The sequence below is a fragment of the Symphodus melops genome, assembly GCF_947650265.1.
Source record: "Symphodus melops genome assembly, chromosome: 7".
Classification (NCBI taxonomy): domain Eukaryota; kingdom Metazoa; phylum Chordata; class Actinopteri; order Labriformes; family Labridae; genus Symphodus; species Symphodus melops.
In genome coordinates this window covers 8,929,082-8,948,654 of record NC_136697.1, presented here as the reverse complement: position 1 = coordinate 8,948,654, position 19,573 = coordinate 8,929,082, and the positions used below count along the sequence as shown (strand labels likewise).

At 40.4% G+C, this 19,573-nt stretch overlaps 1 protein-coding gene across 6 annotated transcripts in view; it reads left to right on the top strand.

Annotated features, from left to right (window-relative positions):
• Positions 1 to 19,573, top strand: part of carmil3 (capping protein regulator and myosin 1 linker 3) — a 96,576-nt gene that overhangs the window by 46,940 nt on the left and 30,063 nt on the right. For all 6 annotated transcript variants that reach the window (XM_079349438.1, XM_079349437.1, XM_079349436.1 and 3 more), the window contains 5 exons: positions 4,169 to 4,245; positions 9,787 to 9,891; positions 15,264 to 15,333; positions 15,440 to 15,521; positions 19,415 to 19,511. In XM_079349438.1, coding sequence (XP_079205564.1) covers positions 4,169 to 4,245; positions 9,787 to 9,891; positions 15,264 to 15,333; positions 15,440 to 15,521; positions 19,415 to 19,511 — 431 coding nt within the window. The remainder of the gene's footprint in view (positions 1 to 4,168; positions 4,246 to 9,786; positions 9,892 to 15,263; positions 15,334 to 15,439; positions 15,522 to 19,414; positions 19,512 to 19,573) is intronic.

Genomic DNA, 19,573 nt, shown 5'->3' with positions numbered 1-19,573 from the left:
AATTTCATACAGCTCTGAAGCAGCTTTGTCAGAGTGAACAGTGGAACAGTGAGGCTAATATCAATGAGACACAATTACAAACACTACTGGGTTACTTTCAAGCGTTGTTCCCTGTGAGTCTGTTTATGTGTGAAGGCAGTTTAAATCCAGAGAGTAAATGACTCACTCTGCCACTTACAATGCAAACCGACATCTGAAGTCGTGATTCAATGTAAATGTGTTAAATGACAGTTTCTGAAACTGAAGCGTATAAAAGCTGAAATACTTCAAGACAATTTGATCCGTGAGAATGATGAACTTCTCTGTACTCTATAAAGCAGGACCCAACCGATGAGCCAGTTTCGTGTTTTATTGATACTGGGGAGAGAAAAAAAATCTGACCAGCTTTTTTCAGATCTATTTTTTAATGTGTAGAGATAAATAAGTTATAAATATAGATTTAAACATGCTTTGATCCCTCATATGCAGTCATCAAACTCTTTGGGAAAAAACAAACAAACATGTAATCAAGAAAATATCTACTGGATTCAGAGCATGTACATCATTAGCATCACAAAATGACGCTCAGAGTGTTAACGCTTGTTTTAATCCATAAAGTACACTCTGCTGGGGAAAGAGAACTGGTTGTGTGATCCAATGAAACTCAAATGAAATGCTATTTAACTGTTCAATAAATCTCGTTATATCGGCACATATCTGTGATCAAAGTAACCGATGCTCACCTGATGTGTTATTATCAGCCGATATTATCGGCTGGCCGATTCATCAGTCAAGCTTTACTATAGAGTAGATAAATTAGCTTTATCTTGATCAAGTGCTTATATTGCTTTACTTCAGTCACACTTTTCATTGGAGAACTCTAAGTTATTTTGGAGATATATTTGATGTTTCTTGATTATACTTAAAACAAAGTTCAGAGTCAGATTGCTTCCACTGGGTTTTTTTCTTCATCAGATTCCCCAGTGTTTAACTCTGCGTGCGTTAGCTGTCTTTTCTTACTGTGCTTCACTCGAGCCGTTTTAAAACCCCTCGGATCAGCCAGCATGTCAGGCAGGTATCCGTTTCAGGAAGTAATAGTCCAGCTCATGAAACTTACCCTCCTCTTTCCGCCCCGTAAATGTGGGCCATGAATTTTGTATTGAATTATGTGCATGAACCGGAATCATTGCATACGTTCTGCTTTGTTTGCAAGTTTTCAAACCTCGTATCTTTTTAAAAATCCCCTTGAGATTTAAAGAGGACTCTCTGTGATACCTGCTGGGGTTTTTTTTCAGTGTTATTTCTCCTTCAACCGTCTGAGGGAGAATCTGTCTTTTTTAATGTTGGCCTGTTGGATTGAATAATTAATAAGTTCCTGTTTTAATCTGCGCTGATGTTCCGATGACGGTCGATTAGTCAGTTTGCTTGATGGATCACTCTGCCAGAGAAAAATTGATCTGTCCGATGGTTTAACCTCTCTGGAGTGATGATGAGATTCCACTTAAAGGCTCACCAGAAATTAGGTTTTGATGCCAATTTATTTGAGCCTAGAGCTTTCTCCTGTCCAACAAACACACGTTTGTCATCTTTATTTGAAGATTAATTAGTCAAACATTTCCAAAGTATTAATTTAGGTGATTTCTAAAAGGCCTGAAGTTTGAAAGGGAGCCATATCGTCACAAGATGAGAGGTGATTGGGTATGCACTTTGATGAATGATAGATGAATGGCTGCTGCATGATGTACATTGATCATAAAAGCAGGGAAACTGCAGATGACAGAACACTTCAATCATTCACAAGGTTTCAGTGTCTTTCTCCCATCTTTAATGTAAAACTTGACATTTGATAGATATTCTACATAACAGATTGAGGAATGTAAGTAATTCCTTTTTTTCTCATTTGGTTTCAGCTCCACTGACAGAATTTCTAAAATAATTGCACATCTTATTGCTAGTTTGCTCTTGCTATTGGGAATCGGTAGACTCTCTGGCAGATGAGCACTCTATGTACATACTTATAAAGAACGAAGGAAAGAAAGAAAGAGAGACAGTTTCTACAGATCTCAATATGATGTTGCATATATCTGCTGGAGCTACTGGAGTGGTGAGAAATCCTAAAATTGCCTCAATTATGATGTTGATTTGTCAAAAGCTTTTGACACAGTCTGTGTCTTGGTCTATTCATTCATTCTTAAAATGTAAAATTGATTTAAATAAAAAAAAAAACTATAAAAATAAACAACTGTTAACTGGCCAGTCAGGCTCTACTTAAAGTTACTGAAAAAATGTGTTCCACAAGAATCAGTTGTGGGCCTATATTTACAATAACTGAAACTGAAGCTATATGTTCATTCTTTAGCAGATTGTAATATTTTAATAATACTTCATTCACGTAATGTTATTTTACATTCTTTACTACTACTGTAAGTACAACTAGTAAAAAACCTACACTTGCTTTAATAATCTTCCGAATGCGTTTATCACCCACAAATGTTTATTTTTTATTTCAGCTAAATTCAAAAAAATTTTATTTATCAAATTCATGATCATGGATGTTAACAGTCTACAGATATCCACGCTCAGTGGTAGCAGTTTTGAAAGGATCACAGTTGATTTGTATTTATTTTGTTATTTGGCTCGATTAATTATTTACACTGAAGCACAACATTGAAAATTATACTGGTAAACTTTGACAGACACTTGAGGTTTTTATTTTTTAAAGCAAAAGATCTAAGTTCCCGGTTTATTGAAGTATCGTCAAAGTAGTCTTTTTGTCTCTAATTATGGAGATTCTTTACAGGCATGCTGCTGAGACTCAATTTATCACTGCTCGTAGATTCATAACGGGGATCCTTAAAATACTCATTGCATTCTGTATAACAAAGTGGTTTGGTCTACTGCCTGAGAAACACTCGTCTTTTTGTCTATAAATCCCTCAGGGGACTTTCAACATCTTACATAACTTCTATGCTGATCTGGCCCACCGGACCCAACCAAACTCGCTCGACTGACTGTCTAACTAATGCTTCAAGCCTCGCGGGTTTACAATGAACTTGGAAAACCTGCATTAAGCTTTTTATGCTCCAAAAATGTTGAATAATTTAAAACACAGTCTCAAGATTGACACTGCTGTTTCTCCTGCTCAACTTAAGACGGTGAGATCTCAAACCACTTGGTCATGATTATACACTGATCACCACGGCGTGCAACGTCAATGTCATTGTAACTGAGGGAAAGCAAGGATTTTTAAGGCTTTTTAAACATCAAGGTTCCTGTAAAAGCTGTCAGTGTAATGCAGTCTAAAACCTACCCTCTGAAAAGTAGTGGAGTAGAGGTATAAAGTTCCAGTAAATATAAACACCTTTGAATTGTGCTGACGTATAGTATTTGAGTAGATGTAATCCTCGACAGCTGTATCCACCGAACACAGCCAAAGTCTAGACACCAAGTTAATGAGTACTTGAGCCAAATCCCCTTATCGGTGTTTTCCAGTGAAAGTGAGACACCACAATTTAGACTCTCGAATAAAAGGAGCATTTGATGGTTACAGCTTTGCTTCAGTGCTTTTTGTCAAGCATATAGCTGGAGCAGATTACCAGTAAGAAGTCGGAACAGATTTGCGTGTTTATTTTTTACCTGCAGCAACTTCCCTCGATCTCCCTCAGACTTTTTGCGGCCACATATTACAGATGCTCGACACACTCGAATGAGACGTTTTAGGCATTAAATATATTAAGAAATGATGTTTGATTATTTTCAGAAGCCTAAATATGACGGTCCAAAAAACAGGCCAAAAACATCCTATAACAAATTGATTAAAAAAAAAAAAAAAAAAGTCCTGATTTGATCAACTGGAGTGTCCCTTTTTAGATCGGCCTGTTTTTCCCCTCACACAAATCTGCAGGATCAAGCTTCTATGAAATTCTCAATGTTAATGCTCTCTATAAGGCTGGGGTTATTTTTTTTACGGAGGAGGCTTTGGCAAAAAAAAAAAAAAAAAAAGGACAAAAAAAGAAACACGGTCGCATCAATTTTTCATGTTGCTCGAGACCGCGTTTGTGTCGGCTTAAATCTCTACTATAACCATTTGTGCAGCGTTCGGGAGCCAAAATAACTGTTACACAACACACTTGCATCCTCTGTGAGTGAACATATTTTCTAGCCATTTGTCTCTGTGTTTCTCTGCCAGTTGTTTGGGGCGTTGCTGCGAGGCTGCTGCGCTGACCTCTCCTACCTGAACCTGTCCAAGAACTCCTTCTCTCACAGGTGGGCGCTCACTTTTACGTGTAAAAACCTCTGATGCAGCGTCTTTTCTTCTTCCCCTCCTTCTGACTCAGCCAAACAGCTCTGGAGGAATTCCAGTGAGGTGGCTCCGAGCAGAGCGAACATCATCATTTATTTTCTGCTGTAGATTAGTGTTTAGCCCTGGACCTCATTGACGTAATTAGCGTGCACGCTCTGCTCGCTCTCCTCTCATTTGTTCTGGCTCACAGCTTATGTGTGTCTGTGTGTGTATAGGATGTGTTTCACTCTTTCTCTTTTACGTACACATCTCTGTTTGCTAACAAGTTTTTTTCCATCTGTCAAGCAGTTGTTAGCATGCCCACAGGTTTTTTTTTTTGTTGTTGTTTTGTTTTGTGAGGAAATGTATGAATGTGTGTGGGTGTAGCGATGTGTTCGCGGTGTTTACCTAGCTAGCAGGCAGATAGCGTCTCCAGCTCTCATCATGTCAGTTCCCCAAGGAGCCCGGGAGCTTCCCTGCTCAGCATATTACATTTCACAGTAATAGAGAGAGAAGTTGGTGAAAAATGAGACTAATTTTAGACAGGAAGGGAATTATTGTTCCAATCCCCAAGGCTCACACGCTTGCATCTTTTTTCCTCGCTCTGTCTGTTTCCTTGTTTCTACTGTATCTCTCAATCCATCTTCTACTGTTTCCCTGTCTGTGTACACTCCCGATTGACACCTTTCCTTTCTTTAATTTGTGTCTTCATGATGTGAATGTTTGCTGACGTTGGAGCTGTTGCATCCTGTTAAGAGACGTCCATACTCGCTGCTGATCTGTCATGTGTGTCTGCTTTTTATCTTTCCGTCTCTCCTCTCCTCTTCCCTAATGTCTCCTTGACTCTGTCCTCCTTCTTCTTCTCTCTCCTTATAAATCCTCCTCCCTGTCTAGTTATTCCAGCTTTCATCCTCTTCCTGCTTGTACCCTTTGCACCCCTTCCGGCCTTCCCTTTTTTCATCCTCCCCTTCATAATCCATCCTGCCTCCTGTTGGGTCATGACTTCTGGTAGTAAATGCCCGTGGACTCTGTGATGCCGGTCAGACGGCCGCTGTTTTGTGGTGTCAACATGGAGCCACAAAGCTGAACCGAGCTGATAAGAACCCACCGGGTGCAGTTTCATGAATATGGAACTGCATGCTCGCCCGTCAGACTCTCACAGAGAGATGTCACTTTCGAGTAACAATGAGCAGTCGATGTAGATTCTGTTACGCACACACACACACACAGACACACACGCGCACACACGTGTGGTAACAAGCTGCTGACACAGCTCCATGGCGACAGGGTTCAGTAAGAGAGACAGTGACTTGGTTTGTACGTATGCGACAGAAGCCATTCAGTATCAGTGGAGTCCTGACAGCCTGTATGCTAAACATTACAAATGGTTCAAAGACGAGCCGGTCTTCCTCACACAGGGAGGAGGTTATCACAGTGGCAGTGACAGCGGCCTGTAATGTAGCTTCCGACTTTCCCCACACTATCTTAATATCGTCGTCTTGGCTCTTTTTTCGCCTCCCACTTTGCCCATTCTTTACGACCGTTTTCATTTTTCCGCCCTCATGACTGAATTTCTCCTGCGACAGTATTTCTCTTCCTTATCTGTCTTTTTTTGTTCATTTTCTTTTCATCGTATTACATACAGTTTTATCTTTAACCAAGTTCAAATGGTTTCAACTTTGTGGGATGAACGCCAGAGCATTATGAAAGCCTGGCTCGCCCATAAATTTGACTTAAAGCTGGAGAAGCGCATATACTGCCGTTCAAGGAATACATTACTTTTGTGATGGTGTGAGCAAATGCACGCCTCGCAATTAGCATCTCCCACAAGCTAATTGTGTCTGATATTACTGTCATACGACGAGCCAACTTTGCAAGTCTAAAATGAAAGTCTTATTTTAACAGCACAATCAGTGAGAAGCGCCGGGTCATGTGCACACAAGGACAATAAGGGCTTACACTCACGGTGCAATATGCACAAAGAGATCCTGTGAAGCGGAAGAGAAATTGGAGGGGTGTAGTGATTATTCATTATATTCTCAGCCGGTCACATTACCGCCATCTCATCCCTATTAAACAGCTGTGCCAAACACATGGGCACATGGCAACAAAGGCTCAGTAATGAGAGAGGAGAGAGCGGAGCAGCTTTCTGCTACAATGTCAGAGAGGTTCAGGCAGAATCTGCTGCTAAAGGCAAGCCATGTAGCTTTTTAGGCTGAATTTGCATTAGTGATGTTGAAAGTTAATTCAAGGGCTTTAAACAAACAACATAAAGATGACAACAATGAAAACAGCTTGTAGAGAGAGAACTGATGTGTGCAGTTGAAACATTTGAAATTTAAATCTTGACCCTTTAAAAATAAGCCTTTTAAAGAAGTTATAGAACTTTTAAACACTTAAAGTTCAGCAGTCTGAGCTTGTTTGTTTTGTTTTTGAAACTGCTGAGGTTGAAGTTTGAAGTTGCTGAAAACTGTTTAGTTGGTCAGGAATCCGTTCACATAGATTTGAAACAAGTATAAAAACGAGTATCCAAAGAAAGAATTCAGATGATTTTAGAATAAAAATAGTGGTATCATAGCTAGAAATCTGTTTTTTTCATTGTTGCTTCGTTTCTCTCTAGTTTAGCATCTCCCTCTATAACCTCACAACCTCAACACAGTCTCAGCAGACTCTTCTTGAGTCTGGTTCTGCTCGAGGTTTCTGCCTCTTGAAGGGAGTTTTTTTTCTTGCTACTGTGACCTGCTAAATGTTTGTTAGTGCTAATGATGGATTATTGCTAGGTCTTTGGTAATAATGTAGCACAGAAGAGTAAGGTCTAGACCTGCTATTTTTGTAAAGCGTCTTGAGGTAAAACTACTTAGTCTCATACAAATAATAATTGATTGAGTTAGCATGCTAGCGGTATAGCAGAAGTCCATCTGTCTGAGAAGACGCTGGTTCATCTCAACAGTCCAGAGTCTTATATCACAATGTGTAAAGGAGGGAAACATTTATACATTAGTACAAACATTCAAGGTGCCCAGAAGATGAATTGTAATAATATACGATTACCAAGATCTCTCCAGTTCCAGCTTAAAGTGAACATTTGTAAACTCAGCTATGTGCATCCCTTTAGGAGAGGGACCTACACAATTATCAAAATTCCCATTTATAGCTGCACTTTGTTTGAAGTTCCAAACAGCCACTGTTATTAAGCTCATATGCTTAAATTAGAAAGTGCGCTTTGGCCCCAAGTCAGTATTTAGCTTTGTCATTGTGGGAACATTTGCATGCTGATGATAGCTATTTATTCAAAGCAGTGTTTGTGAACAGCCTCACAGAGCAGCTTGAATGGCTGTACAGTTTTTTATTTTTCTCTATTCCTCCACTCATCTATGATATGCTGGTAGATATATTAGAATCAAATAATTGCACTGTTTAATCTTCGCAAGAAGTCTTGACCAATCAGAGACAACATTAGAAGAAATGTTGGGGGTGTTCGCAGACACTTTGGCATGTCACAGCATAAAACACAGAGCTGTGGTTGATAACATTCATCACTGGATCCTTTTCACTCAGCCTTCATTAACAGCTCTGTTTCCACCTGCACTTTATTAAGCTACAAGTCAGAATGTCTGTCATGAAAGTGACGCCATGAGATTATAGATTGAAAAGTGAGGACGTATTTTTGTAGACCATCCCGGAAGTAGCTTCTCCATGGGGTCCACTGAGAATTCGCAGATGGTATTTTTGCATTGGATTTTGGATCATTGCAGAAAATAAACTCTGTGGCAAACACACATTTCTGATGCTTAGCTGTTTTGTTCAGTATAATAATTACAGATGAACACCCTTTCATTTGAAATTTAAAGCACTGATGCAGCAGAGAGAAGTAAAAAGCTAATGTTATGCTACATGCGAACTACACAGAGGACGTCAGATTTTGAAGTCACGACCGTTATGCTTCATCGATCTAATCGGCGGTTTTGACAAGCTAGCAAAACTTTAGCTTAATAACTTGTTCATTAATCTAATGTTTGCAAGAGCAGTGAAAAACATGACTATAGGCTGTAAGGCAGATTCGTGAGAGAGTTCCTGGCGTAATGGCGTTTAATGTCTCAGAAAACCAGTCTCATTTAGCGACTTGTTAGCAACCGGCGTTGTAAAAACTTTAAAATTCACAAGTGGGGTTCATAGCTAACATTGTTTATCTTGTCTAAAAACATCAACATCTCTTAAGCTTGTGTTAACCACAGACCTTAAATCAGGCGTCTAATTACAAACCCAGTGAAAATTCTCATTGACTTCTAGAGTTTAGAACCCATGGAGCTAAAATGCTAACTCACTTCTGGGTTTAGGACTCATTCCTGTGCCAGTCTATCATCATGAAATTGAAGAGAGCCATGTCATAATTTCTTTTATCGCTGATGGACGACTTTTACAATGAAGTTTATGAACAGGAACATATTAAAAGACATTAAAACACACATTGTGTAAATTCCGCCACCAGGGGGCTCTCACACTGTCAAGGCTCTTCAGAGTGATTGTCTCTGCTACGCCCCCCCACACTCCATACGAAAACCAACTGAGTTGACCGTTGTTTAGATGAACAAGCGACCGGAGGAAGAGAACTTGTTTAGGGATGATTTATCCGAGTAACGTCACATTTTTATCTCAGCAGCACATACGAAAACTTTCAGTAGCAGTTCCTGTTTACTCATACAGTTAAGATTGTGTTGTAGACGTCCCTAACTGCGTGAGGAGCAGTAGAAAGTAATATTTTATCCATATTTTTGTTCCTGGAGGATGAAGTCATCCTCCTTCCCTCTCTCTCTCTCTCTCTCTCTCTCTCTCTCTCTCTCTCTCTCTCTCTCTCTCTTTCTTTTTGCCTCTCATGCTGTAATCACTTCCCCCTGTGGTATCCAGACCCCTCCATCTTTTCTTCCTTCTGTGGGGAATTATTTGTGCTGTGGGGGCTGAAATAGCAGATTGTCTGCTTTGACAAGTTTCAAACACAGATCTGAACCGGTGTACTACATCCCTCCTGTGTAGGCTGATAGATGGTCCCCTAATGTGTTGTGGCTCAGAGGGATGTTACATACACACACAGACACACACACACACGTTCAGACATATTCTCCGTCCTTCCTCTGATGACAGGTTAATGTACTGTATGAGCCCAGCAGATGGTTGGATAATTGGTCAATGTTACCTTTTAACTGGTGACAGTAATGAATGCAGGCTTCACCCTCTCGTTGATATAATACTGACCTTAATATCAGAGGCAGCATCTGTCTGCTTCAGTCTTTCTTTTCCATCTCTCTCTCTCACTCTGATGCTCCTTTCCCGTTTTTCACCTGTCAGTTTCTCTCAGCGTATCAGGTTCTTCTGTCAGCTGCCCTCCTGTCTCCAGCACGCTCTTATCTGTTCTCGTCGTTCTCTCGCCTCCTTTCATTCTCTCTCCCTGTGTCTGACTGCCTGCTTGGGATCCATTATTTATCTTCACAAACTTTAAAATGTCTTTCTTTTTCACTCATCTCCTCCAGGAAAGCGAGAGATTCACTGCCGACCTTCCGCCAGTTCTTCAGCTCGGCTTTCAGCCTGACCCATGTCAGCCTGGCCTCTGTGAAAGTCCCTCCTGATTCACTCAGGTGAGTCGCTGTCACGGGCGAGGATTTAAAGGGACCTTTGAAACTCTCACCTTCCTTGAGCTTGTCTTAGATGCTAATAAGTTATGAAAAATGGTCAGCAGTTCATCTTAGAGTAACCTCATTCAGTTTGACCCTGTCTCATTATTATATATGTATCCAGACTATAGCTGGATCCAGGAGAAAGAGAAAGTGCAGCCTATTGTATTTAAACACAGTCCATTGTATCCAGCTAAGAAGCCTGAGGCTCTCAGAGAGTTAAGTATAAAAAGTCTTTAATTCTTTTGAGTTAGAGGTTCATTAAAACATGGCAACATGTTTCAGCCAGATAGGCCTTCATCGGCAGATACAACATGGCCGCCAAGCTACTTCCTTTCAAGGTTAGATATAAAAACACTGACACAAAATGAGGCAATCACAACAAAATAAGGCGTAACAAAGCACAGACAAGATACATCATGTTTGTTTTTAAGGGCGAGTTTTGACAAAGGAAGGTCAACGGAAAATTGAGGTCTGCATTTCCACATGCTGTAACTTCTCTTTTTTTTTCGAGCCAAGAAGGTTTCTTACAGGTGCCCAAGCCTAATTTAATTACAAAATGATACGTTGACATGTTACGTTAGAAAGTCATTGAACATGTTTAAATAGACATGAGCTTGTACAGCGGTTCTTCTGACTATTCAAAGCTCTTTTACACCGCAGGTCACACCTACACATTCACACACTGATGGCAGAGGTTCTAATGTAAAGTCACCATCAGAAGTAACTAATCCCATTCACAAACATTTCACATCGACGTGCTGCTGCAAAAGCTGGGGATTGAACCCCCAACTGAGCCACAGCCTCCCACTTTAAACTCTCCGTTAAACTGGTTTGGAAACAGTCTTCATTTTAAACAATTTTTTGTCAACCACAGCGGCCGTAATCCGCTGTAGCGATTTAAAGCTCTGGGACCAAAGGAGCCTTTGTTACATTTCTCCAGGCCATGTTTTAAAGTGTGTTAGGAAGGTAAAGAAAAGCCTTTTTTCAAAGAGTTTACTACTCGAGCATGCACAGGACAGGAGAGGTATGCACCGCTCTGTCCACAGGGAACGCCACAAACAGCACTAAAAGAAACGGTTCCTCACAGCTGCTTTAGGTTTGATGTAGTGCAGAAAAACAACTGCAAGGGTTCACGTGAGGTTTCAGTGGTACATGGTATATGTTTATGCAATAAGAGTGGTGCCTCAATTTTTAATGGAGCACAAACATCAATGTGGGAACCAGAAAGAGTGCCATTATTTAGATTTTGAACCAGAACAATAACAGAAAAGACAAAAGCAAGCATGTCAAAGACAATGAAGAGACAAGACGAACAATAAAACACGTTTTTTATTTTGGTTTTAATTTTATGCTGATGCCCCTTGTCTAAACTATTGTTGTGGTACTCGGTCTTGTGTCGGTCTCGGACTGGGTGAACTCTTGATTTTAAATACAGAGCGGTCAAGACCCCCTCTGAAAGGTTATTTTCATTACTGTGATTAGAAGAAAAACGTCTCTATGTAGAAGACCAAATAACTTCAACTCATTCATAATTCAGATTTGTATCCTTTTGTTACGGCTCTAACCATCTGGGTGTTATGGTTTAAGTGAGTGACATGCCCCCTTTACACAAGATAAGGATTTTTTAGGGCTATTTATTATGTTCTTGTTCTTGACTCAGTCTCAGAGCCCTCCAGTCCCTGTTAAGTATTTGTCTCCCAGACCCTTCAGGAGGTTGCATGCCCAATTAGTACCCAAGAGCAAAACTCAGTTTATTATTCTTAGCCTATTTAAAGCAGAAATCCCAAGCTAATCATCGCTATTATTTAACTGCGTTTGACACTCTCGCTGCTGAATATAAAAGGTTTCATTATAAGAGAAAACTTCTTCATCCCTGTTGACGAAAGTCAAATACTAAAACCAACGAGGCTTACCAAACCGAATCATCTCGTACTGTTTGTTTTTACTGCTGCTGTGGTTGTGTCTTACTCTGTGTGGTTACAGTTTGTCATGAATATTTCACTGAATGATTCCCACTCTGACGGTGATCAGATGTGGCGAGTGAATCACCAACTGTGACAGCCAACTGGCAAACAACCCCTCCCCGTCATTCACAGAACCCCTGGACAGAATATACACACTGTGAGCTGGCAAAATAAACAGCAATAAAAGCCAAGAGACGGCGTTTATATACGAGTCAAACAAGCCTTGTAATATTACACTGATGTCTTGTGAGGAAGATGCCATCAAGTCTTTATGGAGGTGGGAAAACCAACATGTCATAAGATGTGTAGAACGAATGAAAAATGAGCACAGTAAAACTCAATTTCTTTATTTTTTTAAGATATTTTCTTCGGGGCATTCTTACCTTCATTAGAACGGACAGCTGAAGAGAGACAAGGAAATGTCGGGAGGAGATAGTGTGGGATGGTACGCAGCCAAAGGGCAGAAGTCGGATATGAACCCACAATGCACTGCAAAACCACAAAGCTACCAGCGTCCCAAGCTCATCTCTTTTTAAAGCCCTTTGGCCCCTTTTACTAGCCCAGTGTTGCTGCTGATTTTGACTCGGTTTTAATTAGAGCCCTCTTTATGTTTACTGTTCAAAGTGTTTATGGCTCAATAATACGACAAAACTGTGTAAGAATGGAATAAAATGACAAAGAACCTCAACATCTGTGCAAGAAAGACAGAAAAATGCGTACCAGCCATGCTCTCTTAAAAAACAACATCAAACCAGTGATTAGTTATTTTGTACTTTACATCATCATTTTGTACTCGGTTAAATGTTGATGTTTAGTCTTTCCCTTCTTTGCTGTCCACAGGTCTTGTTTGAAGAATGGCCTTACTTATGGCCTGTCCCAAATATATACAAGGTCAATTCATTGACTGAAGTCAATCAAATCCCGAGCTATTTGAAAAGCTGTGACGTTTTACTGACAACGTGTTGCTCGTTCTAAATGTGCCTGAGCTTTTCCAAAAGGGATTTAATTAACAGTTTAGCTATGATCAGGTAATGGGAAAAGAAGTGAATATGAGTTATTCAAATGTTTGAGCCAGCTCGTCTCCTCAACTGACAGCAGCTGTGTGTGTGTATAATGGTTGAGAAATGATGTTGAACTGATCTTGAAACACCTCCGATAATGTTTGATTTCACTTTGAAAAGTAGCTTCATAGCTACAAGCTGATGATGACTCATGCTGCACTTCATTTCTAACTCTGCACCTGCTGAGTGTTAGCAGCAGTTTTTACCTTCCTGTGTCAACAAGCATTTGTGCTGCTGAAAATGTTTAGTCACACTTGACCCCTCAGAGTGGTGAACGATTTATTCCCCACTCAAGCTCAAAATGTAGCCACTCATGATGCAGTGAGATGTGTTAGTTTAAAACATTGTTTAGAATTTCATGTGTAACATCTGATCGTTTATCAAACACATCGACAGATACTTTTATTTGTAGACAGCTGGGGCTTAGTTGGTAAAGTCGGTTGTTCCTCAAACGGAAGGTCGGGGGTTTGATCCCCAGCTCCTGCAGCCATGTCCCAAGTGTCCTTGGGCAAAACATCCCAAGGTGCTCCTGCTGCTTGGTCTGTGGCGTACGGTGTAAAAGCCCTTTGATAAGTAAAGAAGGCCAGAGAAGTGCTTTACAAACTCAAGTCCATTTACCATATTAAAATATTAGAATTCACATGCATTATCCTAATCTTAGGACGCAGCTGCTGTAAAAACTGGACATGTGATTGGATGGAAATAAGTCACATCAATGATCTGCTCTCCCTCAGGAGTACAAACCTTTCCTAAACACATGGTGGTTATAGTGATAGATCTGATCACAGACTCTGGAGGACTAACTGTAATCATATCAACCCGCCAAAATAAGTCCCGTTTATTCAACGTCGGTCTGTGAACTTGGAGGAAAGGGAGACATGAGCAGTCATAGCAGGGGAAAGAGGTTAACATATGTACACATTGCAGGTTATGACAGAAATCTACAAAACTGAAGATGGCACATAAAGTTAACACGAGACTGAACCTTATGTAGTTCAGCGTATTTTATAAAGGCTACAGAGTTCTGCTGACTGTATATTACAAATGGACTATTTTTTGTGGAAGAAAACAATAATTTTGAGATTAAATGTATTTAAAATAATTGATTTTATAAGAAGTAGCTGTTTAACAAGTGGGATAATGAATAGTGAGTCGTTTGCCGACAACTTTTCATCATTAAAAACAAGAAATTACCCACAATGGGAAAGGACTTAAATTTGTGTTGCTGTAATATAGAAACTGGAATTGATATGTTTGTTTTTCTGTAGTAGCATATCTGTGTTAAACAGTCTGGTGTGCTACTTATTTAGGGAAGTTATGGTTCAGCCTTTTATATGTAAGGCTAGAAGACTAAAATAGCCGACACCATATGGAGCAAAGTTGACTTCCAAATCATCACTCGGTTTTAATGATCAATCCTCAAACATTTTCCCCAACAGTGCACATTTGCTCCTGTGTCATGAGACGCATTAAAGCTCACGTATTGGCCGGCGTCCGTCATGCTGAAACATGAGTCTCCGTCCTCACAAGCTTCAGGAGATCTGAAGCTAAACCAGCAATAGGGAGCTAACCCTCTGGAGATGCTAATGCTATTTTAGTTTCTCGGTTAGCCGTGTCGCCTGCTGTTAGCGTCGCAAAGCCAACAAACTGAATCAATAGCAGAGTAAACAAAGCAAACTGCCAACAATTGAGAAGATGACTACTGCATGATGGATCTCAGCCAAAAACCGAAGGAGCGGACGCCCCACTTAGCACTTGTCCTCATTACCTCCTCCTGGTGATAACTCTTAAATGTGTATTCATCCAACGAGAACAACCTCCAGCAGTGCCTTGATGTGCAAATGTAGCTTTATCTTTCTGCCCTGTGTGTGCATGTGCCAAGGTGCATGTGCAACAATTAGCCACTCCTTCTGAATAAATGTAGAAGGTTTTTAAGGTGATTTCTGGATGGGACTTATACTGAAATTAACCTTCTTTTTTAAGCTACTTTCCTCTCAATCCTTTAAGAAGGCTCTAAAACTTTGAGGTGTGCCGCGGTGGGATGAAGCCGCAGGGGAGGGATCTGATGATCTCTTCAAGTTGTTAGAGGGAGGAATTTAGGTGGTACTGATCTTTCTGGCTTTTTTTTTGCCTTGCCTTTGTCCACTAATTGCCTTTATTTGCCCTTGTTTCTTCTTATCTACCCATCATGCTGTTTCCTCCTATCCTCCCTTATCTGTTTTCCATTAATCTCTCGTTTTCTCTCTCTGTGCTGCTTCTTGACTGTCTCTCTTTTCTCACCCTCCCCGCTGCCTGTGTTTTACCTCAGGGCTTTGTTCCTGGGTCTGTCCAATAACCCTCATATCACTGATTTACACCTGGACATCAGCAGCTGTGAGGTACGCTCTGTCAGTCTGTGCCGCTGTAGGTAGATTCACTCATCCTCCTCTCAGATTAACGCTCGCGGCTATCCCATCATGCTCCGCTCTGCTCTTTCTCCTACAGTTGAGGTCAGCAGGTGCCGGCGTGATTCAGGAGCTGTTTCCTCGAGTTTCGTGCGTGGGGTCTTTAGACATCTCCGATAACGGTAAGAGACACCCGAGCACACACTTGAACGCCCAACATGACTTATATTATCTTTTGTTTTGCATTTTCACATTTGATACTTTAATCCCTTTTGACCCTCTTGTTATATCTTCTGTTGGTCAGGAGCATAGATTGTATAAATTATGGATGTAGTGTCTGTGATGTCACACATTGGTAAGCGTTTTGAATAATGATATTAGAAATGCTATTTCTACTTTGCTTTTGATCAATCTACCAACAGCTAAAGCTCAGGCGGGACTATAGCGTTATTTATTATTAGTCCCACCTACTGTGTGTACCAATGCAGACGCGTCACATTATTTAACAACCTGTTTAATTGGCTGTATCATTAAGCATTTTAATAAGAGACCTAATGGGGATTGCTAGACCTTTTCAGCCATCCTCTGGTGGACACGCTGTAGTTTTTTTTGCTCTTCTGCATCCTCCATCAAACTTCTTCTTTACTTCTTTATTCCTTTACACACGTATAATAAAGTATTTATAGTAAACACTTACGCTTTTAGATTTGTTTTAAAAATCTGTTGTGGCAACTCTTGCAGCAAACAAGCGATGCTGTTTTGAGGAAATGCTTCTTCAAACCGTTCTTCGAAGAATTACAGCAGCAGCAGGGTCTCTGCTGGGAGAGTTTATGCCCTACAAAACATACATGAGGATTAAGGTTTGAATAAATCAACAATACACAGCAAACAGTGTTGACTTTAGTGGAGCAGCAGAGGCATGATGAGAAGTGTCGGAGCTCTGCAGCTGCATGAATAGGATTCAGCAGTGAGTTGCTGGCCGAGCACCGAGCGGCTGATGTGAAAGATGAATGAGGCTGCGGATGTGTGATCACCTAATGCAATAGTGACTTCAAGAAACAACAACAGGGACTCTTTCATCTATAAGCAAACAAGTGATTTGTCTTTTTTCCTTCAAGCTGGATTACTAACAGAGCAATGTAAATCAAGAGCCGCACTCGGTGCATCAGTGTCGCTCCGTTTTGATCTGATTCATTGCACAAGGTGCTTTCACCTCTGAGGTGCAATATCAATCAAGATGTATTGAATGATCTCATTTTTTTTATTTGCGGCTGGTATGGTCCAGAGCCAGATAAATAACAAACATTTAATCATATGTTAAAGTTATTACTCCTGGATAATTGTTCTGGTGGATGTGTTAGCTTAGGAGCAGCACAATTAGAGCTCGACACACAGTATGGGATCTATTAAACCCATACATGGCTTTCCAACTTTTTCAATGAAGGAGTTAATTAAACTGTACTGTATTAATTGTGCAGCTACATGACTTGATTTATTTTTTTGGATCAACTAACCCATGTGTAAGTATTCTTTACATTACATCCCCTCCCATGTGCAGACCACCATCTACCCAAATGTGATGCTTGGCTTCACGAGCTGCACACACGTCTAAAAGTTAGGGTGTCTGTGGCTTAGTTGGCCGAGTTGATCAACTCTTAACTGGAAGGTTGGGAGTTCAATTCCCAGCTCCTGCACCAACATGTCCGATGCGTCCTCAGTCATGTCACTTAACCCTGAATTCCTCTGCCATCAGTGTGTGAATGTGGAGGTGTGACATGTCATGTAAAGCTTGTTGTAGTTAGAAAAGAGCTTTCCAATCTCAAGTCCAATGACCGTTTATCAAGTATTGACTATAATCCGAGCGTGCCCCGTGTAAAACAAATAAATCAAACCATTTCCAGCTCCCAAGCAGTGTTTCAGCAGTTTGGTTTACAATCATACCATACACAGCAGTATACATGAAATACACATACTTGTACCAACATTAATGGCGGGTTGGGCTAAAAGTACAGTACTGTGCAGCTTCTACATCAATCTGAATGAGTCAGGGTGCTTTCACATGCTGGTGGGTGGATTTTTGTTGTTAACTTTGATTCATTTTATAGACAAAAGATGTCCATAGCTTCATTTATTTCTCAGATCTTTGTGACTCAGTCTTGGAAAACCTTGTTATTCCACCCTTTACACTGTGTCTTTACTGTGCTCTTTTGAAGTCACAGACGGCTGATGATGTAGACAAACTTTCATTCATGTTTTTAGATAAAGACTATAGAGACACTGTCACCTTGAAGCTACAGTCCTGCTCGCTAACACACATCCTACGCCTAACCACTTCACTTCTCTGACACTGAATAATCAAATCAGAGGATCTCTATTCTAAACACACTGAAATGTTTTCACCCACATTAGTTTAGCTTATTTGCACATTGTTAAGAGAAGAGTCGAACAGGAAAAAATAATTAAAAATAAATCACATTTGCAGGTGAGGTAGAAACAATAGGAGCTTATCTTAAAACCTCACCTAAAGAGATTAAGAAAATAACAAACAATAACGAATATTAAAATATTATTTAAATTTTACCCAACTGTAAATTACATACAAATATAAAAAACACAAAGCAAGGGAGGACATACAGTAATTAAAAGATTTTACAAAATCAAGACAATTCACTATTTACAAGAAATCTTTCTGACATCAAAGCATTTTTGAGTCTCATGGAAAAAGATAGAAAATCAGTCAGTAAATACAAATGTGTTTCATAATTTGACTTCACGGTATCTTACTAGGTACTGTCCTCGAGACACACAGGTAAGTGTAGGTTATTGGTTTGTCTTGTTGACTAATAGTTCACTTGAAAACTAAACAAACAGTTTTTAAAGCATTCAAGTTTGCACTCATGTATTTTATTTTAAAAATAAAACGACATATTTAAAGAATATTGACGTCAAAAAAATGTCAATATGTTACACTTAAGTCAGAGAAAGCTTTTGAGCTTATGAGATGACCACGGCCATTTAGCTCTTCGGTGTCACAGCGTCCAGTCATTGACATGAGACTAAACTGCCATTGAAGCTGCGTAAGCTCATTTAACCTCAGTTATTTTTGCTCTCTGAATAAGGCTTTTTCATTCCTTAAGGCTGAAATAGCGTACCATGGTAACTACCTCTTTTTAGCATATCCTCCATCCTTGAGCTGTTCAAAATGTGTGTGGGGGTGGAGCATGGGGGGGGGGGGGTTTAATTGGAAGTATTTCGGATTTTTTGTGGGCACTCCGAATAGACTGAGAGAGAAAAAGTGAGCTCTGAAAGCCACCTGGCCAGATAAAAGAGGAGTCACTGGAATGATAGTCTATACTTTAGTAAAGTATAGTTTGAGGGATGTTCCTATGGGGACTCATTTACTTGTTGTTTAAATGAATATTTAAATTCAGAATAATCTGATATTCAGTGTTTTGGACATAACCACAAAACACAGAACTGTACGCATCAACAGATGTGGATCCCTGGAGTTTTTCCTATACAGACTCAATAAAGAGGCCTGACCGCTCTCTCTTTGACCATCTGGTTGTCTCCTTGCCCTACGATCCACTGACCACTGATCAGACGGCGTGTATGGATCAGAGAAACCTCATCCCATTCCTTGTACTGTAGGTTAAAATCCACATGCATGGGCTGGTTTGGTGCATTGCTCCGGTCGAATCCTCATATGCCAGTTCACCTGCACTGTACTGTAATAGTCGTCAGTAGTTCATGTTGCTGGTTTGCATCGAGGTAGCAGAGTTAAGAGAGCTAAGGCCCACTGACTGAAGCTACAGCCCTGGGTGTGGGTGGGTGGCTGTGTTTCAGCTAAAACACATTGTTTAACTGGCCCTGGAGCCTACATTAATATAAAAAGGTCTCATTAGTTTAGCATCTAGTAATTCTGTTGCCATCTAGCGAGAGTGTCATTTAATTTATCTCGTACATCCTTTGTAAAAAATCTAGAAATGGGTTTTTACAAAAGCTCAAGAGCTTTGAATTGCTCGCGTACAATTAGTTCTCCATCGATGTGTGTGTTGTGCTCTGTTGTGCGCAGGCCTAGATGCTGATTTGCTGGCTGTCATCCCAGCGTTCTCCCGACACCCTTCCCTCAAACACCTGATGCTGGGGAAGAACTTCAACATCAAGGGCAGGTACGGACTGCGCGGGGGAACCAGGAGAACAGATGGTGTTGAAGACGATTCTGATGATGAAT